The 11,785-nt window shown below is 57.0% G+C and overlaps 1 protein-coding gene across 7 annotated transcripts in view; it reads left to right on the forward strand.

The window, feature by feature from the left end:
• The window catches only part of RFLNA (refilin A), a 331,789-nt gene extending 323,345 nt beyond the window's left edge, over positions 1–8,444 (forward strand). For 4 of the 7 annotated variants that reach the window (XM_055237997.2, XM_063614698.1, XM_055238000.2 and 1 more), the window contains 2 exons: positions 4,529–4,638; positions 6,632–8,444. In XM_055237997.2, the coding sequence (XP_055093972.1) occupies positions 4,565–4,638; positions 6,632–6,965 (408 nt within the window). In that variant the 5' untranslated portion in view covers positions 4,529–4,564 and the 3' untranslated portion in view covers positions 6,966–8,444. The other 3 variants (XM_063614697.1, XM_055237996.2, XM_055237998.2) reach the window with 3 other exon arrangements.
• Positions 8,445–11,785: the final 3,341 nt, after the last annotated feature.

The raw sequence follows: 11,785 nt of genomic DNA on the forward strand, positions 1-11,785 counted from the left end.
TCTAGGGGATGGAGATCGTGCCTCCCCATCCGCGGGGGCATCGTGATCTGGGTAGGGCCAGCGAGCAGGGAGAGGGCCGCAAACCTAGAAATAAATGCGTAAGCAAAACCCACTAAGTGCCGTGTCCCAGTGACGGGGGTCAGCGAGGTGTCATGGCTGCTGTGCACAGTGCCCCACTGCCTCAGTCCCCAGTGGCCGTGAACCCCGGCTGCCCACAGCTTGCAGCTGTCCCCTTTCCTAGAGAGCTGTCTTGGGGGGGAAGGGAGCTTCTTCCCCCAGGTGACTCCCACCCCCACAAGTGGGGCAGCCAGTGGCCAGCAGCCCACTCTCCCAGCTGGGAGCAGTGCTGGGGCAGTCACATTCCTGCACCCCTGGTGTGACAGGGCCAGGCTGGTCACAACTGTGCCCCCACGTTGCCTGGCTGACACCTGCTTAGCCCCTCTCTTCCATTCCCCTGGGAGGACTCCCCTGATAAACCGGTTTCACAAGACTTCCCATCCCCAGTCCCTGATCAAGATGTGAGGAGGCCAGGCTGGGGACCCACGGGTGGTCTCAGCCAGCCCCGGTGCCTTCATGGAGGGCTGGGAGGTGCAGGCCCCAGGGTTCGGTCCTGTCTTGATTTTTAGCATGTGGCCTTTTTGTGAGATCTTCCTAGAGCCGCTGTAAAATAAAAAAACCGCCATAAACTGGGTGGTTTGAGACAATAGAACTGTATTCTCGCACAGTTCTGCAGGCCAGAGTTCCAATCGAGGTGTGCACAGGGCCACACTGCCTCAGAGGGCCCCAGGGGAGGCTCCTTCCTGCCTCTCTGGCTTCTGGTGGCTCCAGGTGCTCCTTGGCTTGTGGCTGTGCCCCTGCCATCCCTGCCTCCACATCGTCTCTGTGCATCTGTGTCCGCTCTTTTTTTTGTTGTTGAGACAGAGTCTCACTCTGTTGCCCAGGCTGGAGTGCAGTGGCGCGATCTCGGCTCACTGCAACCTCTGCCTCCTGGGTTTGAGTGATCCTCCTGCCTCAGCCTCCCTAGTAGCTGGGATTACAGGTGTGTGCCACCATGCCTGGCTAATTTTTGTATTTTTAGTAGAGACGGGGTTTCACCATGTTGGCCAGGCTAGTCTCAAACTCCTGACCTCAAGTGACCCACCCACCTCGGCCTCCCAAACTGCTAAGATTACAGGCGTAAGCCACCGCCTCTGGCCTGTGTCTACTCTTCTTGTAGGGACACCAGTCATTGGCTTTAGGGCCCACCCTCCTCTGAGATGACCTCATCTCAGGAGCCTCAATTCCACCTGCAAAGGCCCTATTCCAAATAAGATCCTGTCCACAGGGTCTGCGTGGACATGGGCTTTGGGAGGACCCTGTTCTACCCACACTGCCCTTGTCCTTGGAAAGCCACCTCTGGCTGCATTTTTGGTGTCCATGCCTTGACCCTCACTGCTTCTCTCAAGGACCTCTGTGGGTCCATCTCGTCTTGGTCACACTGGGCCATGCCCCACCTCCCAGGGAGAGGGTCTGCAGGTTTTAGACCAGACTCACCTCTCTTGGGTCCCTGCCTCCACTCCAGGCACCTTCATCCCTCCCCATTTTGACACAGGCAGACAGAGCCAGGGGCAAACCCAGGACCTGCCCGGACAGCAGCCTGAGTGGCTCTGGGGGGAGCAGAGCCATTGATGGGGACATCTTGGGGCCTCTTCTTTGAGGGCCTCTGCACACAGCATGCAGTGGTCATTTGGGGCGGGGGCTGGCCTGCCGGCTGGAACCTCACCCACAACCTGCATCCCGCTAGGGCGGCCTGTGCAGGGTGCTTGCTGTGACAGTGAGCGTGTTTTGGATCTGCCCCGGCCAGTGGGACAGCTGCCAGCGTGTGGTGGGTGTGAATGAGGAATGGCGTTTTTCGACCTACTGAATTGTAATGAATTTAAGTTGAATAGCCCCATGCAGCTAGTGGCCTCTGTATTAGAAGCCCTAGAACAGGGTCCCAGGGCATGGCCTGCATGCCAGGGGGAGGCAGGGCTGAGGGCGTGCGGGTGTCCTGGGTGCTGTTTGTGGCTGTGTGGCCCTGGTGCCCAATGGGGGCACTCCAGGACTTGTGGGCCCTGGGGCCACAGTGGACTCTGCTTCACCCCTCAATCACATCCCGAGTGGCACTGCACAGGGAAGCCCTCCCTGATTACCTGGTGGTCAAACCCTTCTCGTGCCCTCATCACCCTGATGATCACAGCCCTCCCAACAGTTGGAATCTTAGTCCACTGGTGGGACATTGGTGAGAGTAGTGGGGGATTCAGGCAGCAAGCTCCGATGAGGCGAGGAGACCCTCTCTGTTTACCACTGTAGCAGCAGTAGAGAGCGCAGTGCCAGCACACAGTAGCTGCGCAGTGGGTGAGCCAAATGAAAGACGTTCTGCCGTGGCTGCGAGCATCTCTTCGCATCTGCACTCATGCTTTCTCCAAAGCTGTGCTATTCATACGCTCCGGGTCTATTATTCATAACCTTGGTGATGAACAAGCTATCTGAAAAATAGGCGGGTTATTTAAAGCCCTGCCCTTCACCTCCCTGAGCTCTTGGTGCGGGCACGTGTAGTTCCAGCAGAGGCCCTAGGGAGTGGCCTTGCCAGGCCCCCTGCTATCCCAGCATAGGCTAGTCAGGCGGGGGGATGCCTCGTAACAAACATCCCCAATCTCAATGGCATCGAAGAGCAAGGGCTTCTTTCTGGCTGTCACCATGTGCTCCTCACGGGTTGGCTGTGACTTGAGTATTGCAGCAACACCTCAAGGAGAACATCTAGGGCTGCCTTAAAAGGCTTTAGGGGCCAGGCGTGGTGGCTCACGCCTGCAGTTCCAGCTCTTTGGGAGGCCAAGGTAGGAGGATCACCTGAGCCCAGGAATTTGAGATCAGCCTGGGCAGCAGAGTGAGATCCTGTCTCTGCAACAATTGTTTTTTAAATTGGCTGGGGCATGGTGGCGTGCACCTGTGGTGCCAGCTATGTGGAAGGCTGGGGTGGAAGGATTGCTTGAACCCAGGAGTTCGAGGCTGCAGTGAGCCATGATTGCACCACTGCACTCTAGCCTGGGTGACAGAGAGAGACCCTGTCTAAAAAAAAAAAAAAAAAAAAGGCTTTAGAAGCAGAGCCTCCTGGCCCTGCCCTGAGGGAAATCTCTACTTCAAGAGGCTCACTTTGCTGGGCTGGCCCTGAAGGACCCCCAAGTACAGATGGACGGGGTTTTCTTGGGTTGGTGGAAGAGGGGAAAGGCCTGTGAGGCTGAGTCTGGAGACGGACTGTAGGATGGGGTGGGGGTCCTTAGGCGGCTTTCTGTGAGGAGCGGGATGGGGTGGGGGTCCTTAGGCGGCTTTCTGTGAGGAGCGGGATGGGGTGGGGGTCCTTAGGCCACTTCCTGTGAGGAGCACTGGGCAGGGGCATGTCTGTGATGGTCTTTGCTTCCACAGGGAGTGGAATTTTGGGACAGACTTTAAAACAGACCAGAGAAAGAACTTCCCAGCGTGGAGCTGTGGGGTGGATTTGGGAGGGGAACAGAGAGTGCTTTCTTTGTGTCTGTCTGAAGGGGCTTTTTCTGAAGGGGCTGTGGATGGCTTCTGTTCCCATAGAACTCTCTTTTCCCACCTTGCCAAGATTCTTCTAAGCGACAGAAAGGCAGCTCAAATGGTCTGAAGCCTCAAAATGGATTTGCTGGTGCTCACAACTGAGGGACAGTTTCAGGTGTGGCTTGATCCAGGCATTTGAACAATGTTGGAAAGACTCGATCTTTCACATCTTTGACTCCTGCTTTCCTCAGCGTAGCTCCATTTCCACTGGTTTCCAACCCCCCTACATTCTTAGCCCCCATAGCGGGGGCTGTCTCCACAGCTCTGGAGGAGAACCTGGGTAGGGCTCTTATTGGCCCAGTGTGGGTTACACGCCCATGTCCAATCCAGTCCTTGTCCTCAGGAGATGTGGTGCCGTTTCTAGAAGATGTGGATGCTGGGTAGGCCCACCCTGCCCTCCTGCAGAGATCTGCCATTCTGATCAGCTTCCCATGTCCCTCTACAGGCCTGGCCAGCTCCCACCTGTGTGTTCCTCCCTGGCAGGTGTGCCACAGACACAGGTGTGGTGGGGTCTCTACCCCTCTGGAGGTTACCCGAGCCTTGGGTGGCACCAAGAAGGGCTGGAAACCCTTTCTCCAGGCCGAGTGTGGTTTCAGCCCTGCAAAGAGCACAGAGGGATCCCAGTTCTCCAGGGCTCTGAGCCAGGCTCTGGGGTGGGTGTGGCCTGGAGGTTGCAGTGAGAGGCCATGACCACACCCCTTGTTGAGAACTGGGAGCTGGGGGACAGGCTGGTGGTGGAGAGCTGGGCAGACCCCTGAATGCCTGGATCCCACGGAGGGGGGCTGGGTTGGGCTTCCTGATGGGCCCCACAAAGCAACTTCCAGACCAAGCCAGGGCCAGAGGGTGTCAGGTGGTCCTGTGTACCCAGCAGGGAGCTGAGACCACTGCAACAAGGGGCTGCATAACCCCGCGTTCCTGGCTCTCCCCACAGCCCCCCTCCCAACTCCCAAATACCCCGGCGTCGGAGATGAGGCCCCGGATGCTGCCAGTGTTCTTTGGGGAGAGCATCAAGGTGAACCCGGAACCCACGCATGAGATCCGGTGAGTGGGCCGCTGGGCTCTGTGCGGGAGGAGGGGGCGGGGGGTTGGGTGCTGGTCCTGACTCTCTTGTGGGATGGGGGTGGGGACTAGGCCAAGCTGGGGGCTCAGGAGGCTCCCTACCCTCGAGGCAGCCCCTCTGGATGCTGCCCCCTGGGGAGGATGGCCGTATCTTAGCCACAGACAAAACTGATTTTAAAAGACTGTGACACCAAGGGACCCTCTGTATCCACCCCATGCCCCCACCCCAGGCCTATTCAGCCATGTCCCATTTCACCATTTACTTTCTCCTCCAACAGGCTTTTATTTTAAATCCAACCTCTCAGAAAAAATGGGAAATTATAAACATAACGACTTGTGCACCCTAACTCTCCCTCCCTTCTCCTGCCAGGTTTTTTTTTTTTTTGACGGGATCTCACTGTGTCACCCAGGCTGAAGTGCAGTGGTGGGATCATGGCTCACTGCAGCCTCAGCTTCCTGGGCTTAAGCAGTCCTCCTACCTCAGCCTCCCGAGTAGCTGAGACTACAGGTGTGCACCCCCATGCCCAGCTAATTTTTGTATTTTTTGCAGAGATGGGGTCTCACTATGTTGCCCAGACTGGTCTCCAGCTCCTGGGCTCAAGTGATTCTCCTGCCTCAGCCTGCTAGAATGCTGGGATTACGGGTGTGAGTCACCGCACCCAGCCCCTGGCAGATTGTTAGGTATTCACAACCTAAGCATTCAGGCAACTCAGGACTGCTTTCCACTCTGTTGTCCAAGTATTAGGGGGACACTCAGCTGCTCCATGTTCTTTGTGACTGTAACTTAGGTTCTTGAGGCCACCCATGAGCTATTGCACTGTAAGTACATTGGGTGCCCTCCCATGCATATAACGTCTTAGGCGGCATCCGAATTGAATTAAGGTGCCCCTGCTTGGGAACATCCCACATCGATTTGCCCTCCTCTGAAGCTGCTGGGGCTCAGGCTTCTCAAGGATGGAGTGTGGGATCCGTGAGTCTTATCCACATATCTGTGGGGCTCTCTTCATCCACTCGTCCCTGTCGAGTGGGGCCAGCCAAGCGTCTGAGACCTACGGCCTGCTGCCCCCGCCAGCCAGGCAATGGTCCCCGCCAGCCAGGCAATGGTCCCCGCCAGCCAGGCAATGGTCCCAGGAGACAAATGGGTCCACTTCTAAGTTATTTTTCAACCCCCAAACAGCCTTCATCGTCTAGTTTTTAAAATGCAAAAGCCAAAATTAGATCACCAGAAGGCCAGCAAGGGTGGAGGACGGATGCCTTGACCCTCGGGACCTCTGATCCCTTCACAAGTCTTTTGTGATCACCTCTGGGGATTCAGTGGGGAGTGAGATGGGGAGGATTCTCTTCCTCCCAGAGCTTCCAGTTTGATTTCCTAAAGCTCTGGACGTGGAACTGGGGGATACTAGTCGGCCACTCCTCCAGGGGTGTTGAAGGGACTTTTTGGAAAACGTATTTTGATACAATTTCAAACTTTTTTAAAGGTTGCATGTGCCTCTCAAACAGGTTCACTGGTTGTTTATATCTTGCCCTATTTGAGAGGAAATTGGTGACATCCTGCCCTTTAGCCCCCAGATACTTCAGTGTGTCTCTTAAGAACAGGGACATCCTCTTCCATGACAGCAGCATAGTTGTCAACGTCAGGGAAGTGCGCACGGTGACGCCAGCACCTAACCCACACGACACGGCTCAGTTTCACCCATCGTCCCGATCAGGTCCTTTCCTGGCTCACTTTTCTCCACAGTTCAGGATCCAGTCGAGGTCCTTCACTGCGTTTAGCTGTCTCGCCTCTTTAGTCTCTGTGAAGCCAAGACAGTCCCTCAGTCCTTCTTTGACCTTCTTGACCTTGACATTTCAGAGCAGCCCACACCCGTTAGGCTTCAGAGCATCTGCCCAGGGCCCTTTTGTGTCCATGCTGTGGGCAGGGAATCGGGCTGCCCCCCATCCTGGGCTCACTCTGCTTCCCTCCTGCCCTTTCCAGCTGCAACTCTGAGGTCAAGTACGCCTCGGAGAAGCATTTCCAGGACAAGGTCTTCTATGCGCCCGTGCCCACCGTCACAGCCTACAGCGAGACCATCGTGGCGGCGCCCAACTGCACGTGGCGCAACTACCGCAGCCAGCTGACCCTGGAGCCACGCCCGCGCGCCCTGCACTTCCGCAGCACCACCATCATCTTCCCCAAGCACGCCAGGAGCACTTTCCGGACCACCCTGCACTGCAGCCTGGGCCGGCCCAGCTGCTGGTTCACTGCCAGCGTGCAGCTGCAGCTGTGCCAGGACCCCGCCCCCAGCCTCCTGGGCCCTGCCACGCTCTGACGGGGCTGGGGCCGGCCTGGGGTGCTGGAGGAGCCGGGAGCCCTGGGGAGGAGCCGGGAGGATGGACACAATGAGCTCGGCCTGGCACTCGGGCAGGAGGCAGGAAGGGAGGCTGCCAGCCCAAGGACCCGTGTGGAAGGAGGCGGCTCCCGGCTGCCTGCCCTGACCTACAGGCTAGGTGGTGGTCTCCTTGTTTTGGTGTCAAGGACTCAATAAAAGCATCTATTTTTTTTAGCACTTAAGCTGGCAAGGCAGTAGGGGCACGCACTGTTAGGTGGTGGCCACCTCCAGGGTCAGGGGAGAAGAATGGGTCCATAGCGGGTCCTTGACCAGAGAACAGCCCCAAGCAGTGTGAGGACAGAGGCATCCCAGCCTCAGCCGGTGGGCACAGCTGCCACTCTCTGAGAGCCCTGCCACCCCATGTGTCCCAGGCTGGTGGCCAAGGCCGTGTGTGAGGGAAGAGGGGTGCCTCTCTTCCCTGCTGCTGGCCTGGGGTGTTTCCAAAACAGCCTTTTCACACACATGCAGGTTGCACCGAGAGGTCTGGAGCTGTGGCTCAGCCAGCTCTGGTGGACGTTGAGCCAGGAGGTTGGGCGAAGGCCGGATGCTGATGCCAGGGCTGGAGTTGGTTATATTAGGGGCAGGGAAGGCCTAGAAATACTTTGAGCCTTGCCAGTGTCCCGTGCCCTCCGGTGTCGAAGATTTGGGGCATTGCCCGTCAAAATGGAAAGGTTGGTGCTCAGCCTTTGGAGCCTCACCTGCAGGGCCTCCCCAGCTGACACCCATCCACGCACCGCCTCCAGGACTAAAACCCTTGATGTCAAAACCAAGTGCCCAGTGGAGGCAGTGAAGCTCTCGGAAATGCTGCCACCTGTGTGAGGCCGGGTCTGAACTCGAGGGAGTCAGAGCTCAGCTGTCAGTTTAAAGAGACACTGAGGGGAATGGGCTGCCGCCCTCAGCCTGCGTTCCTGTGCGCAATCGATTCCGCAATGAGAGCACCTTACTCCTTCCTGCGGCAGGCTCACCCCTGCCTGTGGGATGTTGTGAGAGGAACATGAGCCAGACGAAGACTTGGCTCAGGGCTCCCTGGAACAAGCCAGGATGCACGGGGAGCTGGGGGAGCCCCCAGCCTGGGGCAGCCCAGCAAGCCGCTGAACAAACACCCCAGAAGCCGGCAGTGGGGCAGGGTGCTGAGGAGATGCTCCTCTGAACCTTTCTCCCCCCTCAGACCTGAATGCACCCCGCAGTTGGGGGCTGCCCCTAACCCATAAAAGGGGAGGGGAAGGTTCCCTGGGACTTGAGCTCCCTCTGCAGAGGTGAGATGGGGAGATTCCATTCACATCCAGGAGGGGCAAAATGACTGACATATTTTTATGTATCTATGCAGAGAGTGCATTTTCCCTCCAGAGATGCTTTCTGGTTAACAAAGGAATAACTTAAGAAATTGACTGATTATCTTAATAAACTGTACGAACCCAACGGGACTTCCTTTTCTGTCTGTGAGACCCTCAGCTCCCGCTGGGGTTGGGGAAGGGGAAGATGGGTCTCCAGGCCCCTTTTCCTGTGTGGCCATCACTTTTTTCCACTCCGGAGCTTGTGCCCTAAGGAGCCAGCCTTGGCCCTGATCAAAGGAACAAAGAAGCACTTAGCCCCTACCCCTGTAGACAGCCTCAGGGTACACCAGCTCCACCCAAGAGCTAGTTAATAAATGCAGAGGCCTGGGACCTACCTAGGGACTGAGATCTGGGGGGCAGTTCCTTGGACGGGCCCGGGCATCTGCACTTTTGATGGTGTGCATGTCTTCAGCTCCATATCCTGGTCCTCTGCTCTGGCCAGCCCCTCAACCCACAGCATCCCTGGAGAAGAGCCTTGGCTGCCACTGCGGAGCAGGCGGCTGGGACGCACCTTACAATCTGTTTCTCTCCATCTCGCCCTTGGAGAGGCCCGTGGGGCTCCATGGAGATCGTGAGTGCGTTAAAGGGGACACTCGGCAGCCCGGGGACAGTGAGTCAGACTGGAAAATCAGGCTAGAATTTGCTCCGAGGCTCTGGAGTTGGTGGAGGCAGGGGATAAGGGAGTGTCTTTTGCCACAGAGACTGCTGGGGACAGGTCTTTCAAGGGGATGTGTCACAAGATTGCCATGGTCAGGACTGGTGGTAGCCTCTTGAGGTCCACACCCTGGTCTGGCGGTGGTTAAGCTAACCCTAGTGGGAATGCTATGCGTGCTAATTCAGAGCACTCCTTGGATTCCAGGCTCTGTAGGAAACATTGCATATGAAAAGTTGCCTGCCATCCCTATCCGCTGACATGGATGTGACCGCATCTCCACTTCACAGAGGAGAAAGTAAGGCGCAGAGGGGTTAAGTCATTTGCCCACGCTGGTAGGACGCAGCTGGTAGGAGGCAGAGCCAGGATCTGAACCCAAGATCGGGACACTCTAAACCACCAGCTGCCTGCTTTGATGGAGGACGGCCCCTAACAGGGAAGGGGGGATGGAAGCCAGAGAGGCTGAGTCCAACACAGGTTCACATCAACTCGAGGACGAATCTTGAGGCCTCCACTGGTCTACACGGACAGAAGCGCACCGCAAGACCTGAGCCCTGCTTTACTCATGGGATTCCCTACAGATGCCTGCTGGGGGTGGCATTCTTTGCACCTTCCTTAATCCATGCAAATTCAACTCCACAAGCCTGATTTTCAATCACAACCTTGATCTCTCACCATCTCAAAGGGAAAATGGATAAGGCTTTCTGACACGTGCAATTATAGTGCCAATGAATTCAACAAACATGGAGGTTCCCCTGGGATCGGTCTTGCTCTGGAGCTCAGGTGGAGTCAGCTGAAACCGTCAGATCTCATGGCCTGCCAGACTCTTCCTGTCCCGTCCCGTTCCTCACTCCCCTTTCACAGGCATTACCGTGCAAAACCTCTTACCCTCCTAACTCCATCTCAGCCCGTTTCCTGGAGAACCCAGAGAACATGCCCGCCTCTGAGAGCCTGCAATTTGTGGACCTCCTGCGGTGGCTCTTCCACACAAATGGTTTTTGGCTTTGCTGATGATGCTGGAGGCCCAGCCTGCCTGCTGGTCATGCAGGGGCCCAGGGAAGCCCAGCCAGGCAGAAGGCGGAAGGAGAGGGCAAGGGCAACCGCTCTGAGGCCCCCAAGTGCACATGCTTTCCCTTGAAGCAGCTCATCTGTCCTAGGGGAACCCAGCAGACCTGGAGACAGGCAGAAAGAGGCACTGGTTCTGTCTGATCCTAGCCCTTGGGGACTTCCATCCCTGAAACAGAGACTGGCTGCTGTCCTCAACTGCCCAGCCTTCGCGTGCTGCTGGCTATAGCGCCTTTCCCCATCTGCCCCCAGCCCAGGCACACCAGATGTGCAAGATTCAATGTGCCATGCAAGACCCTGGTGATGTCCTCAGAGGGGCAACTGTCACCCACCAGGCCCCGGGGAGGGGAAACTGGCACAGGATGGGCTCTGTTGCTGGAAAAGGAACGGGTCACTTCACTTCCCTACGCATCTGCAAAATGACCGGAAGGTCTTTACCTCCCAGACCTAAAATGAGATTCAGCAGCCCCCTTCCCTGCCCTGCACACGGTGCTCCTTCCCTGCAAGTCCAGTGAACTCGACACTGGTCCCATCTCTTCCTTGCCAGAATGGGAACGAAAACCAGGGCCTGCATAGCACCCACACTGTGCCTGGCTCTGCTGGGAGCATGTCGTGTATTTAATCTGTTTCATCTTCACGATGGCCCTGCAGAGGGTGAGGAGAATCCTGCGAAGGAAGCGTGTGCCCCCGGCCTCCCTCCAGAGGAAGTGTCCGTGCGAGGACAGCTGGTGACTTGCAGACCGCTGAGCCCTCTCGGCTTTCTAGAGAATCTGTAAACGACTGAATTTTCTTTGATGGCCCTCCTTAGCCTCTCAAGGACAGAATGGCCAGAGAACCCTTCCACCAGCGCCAGCTCCCCAGATTTGCAAATGAGCCACTGCTGCCGACCACCTCCAGCTTCTTCTCCCTCCCCACCTCTGCCGTTGTCCCTTGCCTCTGGCCACTATCTGATTCCCATACAGGTGAGCAAACAGCGGCTATGTAAAAAAACAAACAAACAAACCAAACCAAAAAAAAACAATAGCTTTTAGGTAGCAGTCACTCCCCATAGCAATACCACTACCCCATTCGACAGACGCGGAAACCGAGCCATGGTGGGGTCGAATGACGGGGCCAGGACCAGGCAGCTGGCCGTGACACGCTGCCCTTGCATCGTGCTGATCCCCAAGCCCCCTGCCCCCTCTACCATGGTGTCTGTCCCCGACCCCCTCCCCAGGTCGAGGGGGCTGTGTCCTGGCCTCTCCACTCTGCCAGCCCCTTATCCTGGTCCCACACTAGGCTCCCAGGTCTAATTCTCCCTCACAATCCATCAGCACCCTTGCAAGACAAAACTGCCCTGATTTCAGAAAACCGGCAAGTTACCTTATTAAGTAATAGCTCACCACCCCAGACACTCCTGGGCCCCCACAGGGACTCGCGTCCAGCCCATGGTGGTGGGCTCCTGAGGGTCCCTGGCTGGGCCTCACCTCCCAGCCTTTGCCCACACAGGTTTTCTCCTCTCAGCCTATTCCCTTCCCTAGACCTGCCTCCTTCAGGAAGCCACTGCTCCAGTTTATCTGTGTCATCCCAGGAAAGCTTGTCCGGAGCCAACCCCAGGGGCTTTGGGACCAGTCCGTGGCTGCCCCCTCTCTCTGGGCAGCAGCTCTTGGGGCTGGTGGCCAGGCCTCCTTCTACAGAGACTTTTGTGCACTTACTGGAGACCTCCTGAT

The sequence above is a fragment of the Symphalangus syndactylus genome, chromosome 13 (assembly GCF_028878055.3).
Source record: "Symphalangus syndactylus isolate Jambi chromosome 13, NHGRI_mSymSyn1-v2.1_pri, whole genome shotgun sequence".
Classification (NCBI taxonomy): domain Eukaryota; kingdom Metazoa; phylum Chordata; class Mammalia; order Primates; family Hylobatidae; genus Symphalangus; species Symphalangus syndactylus.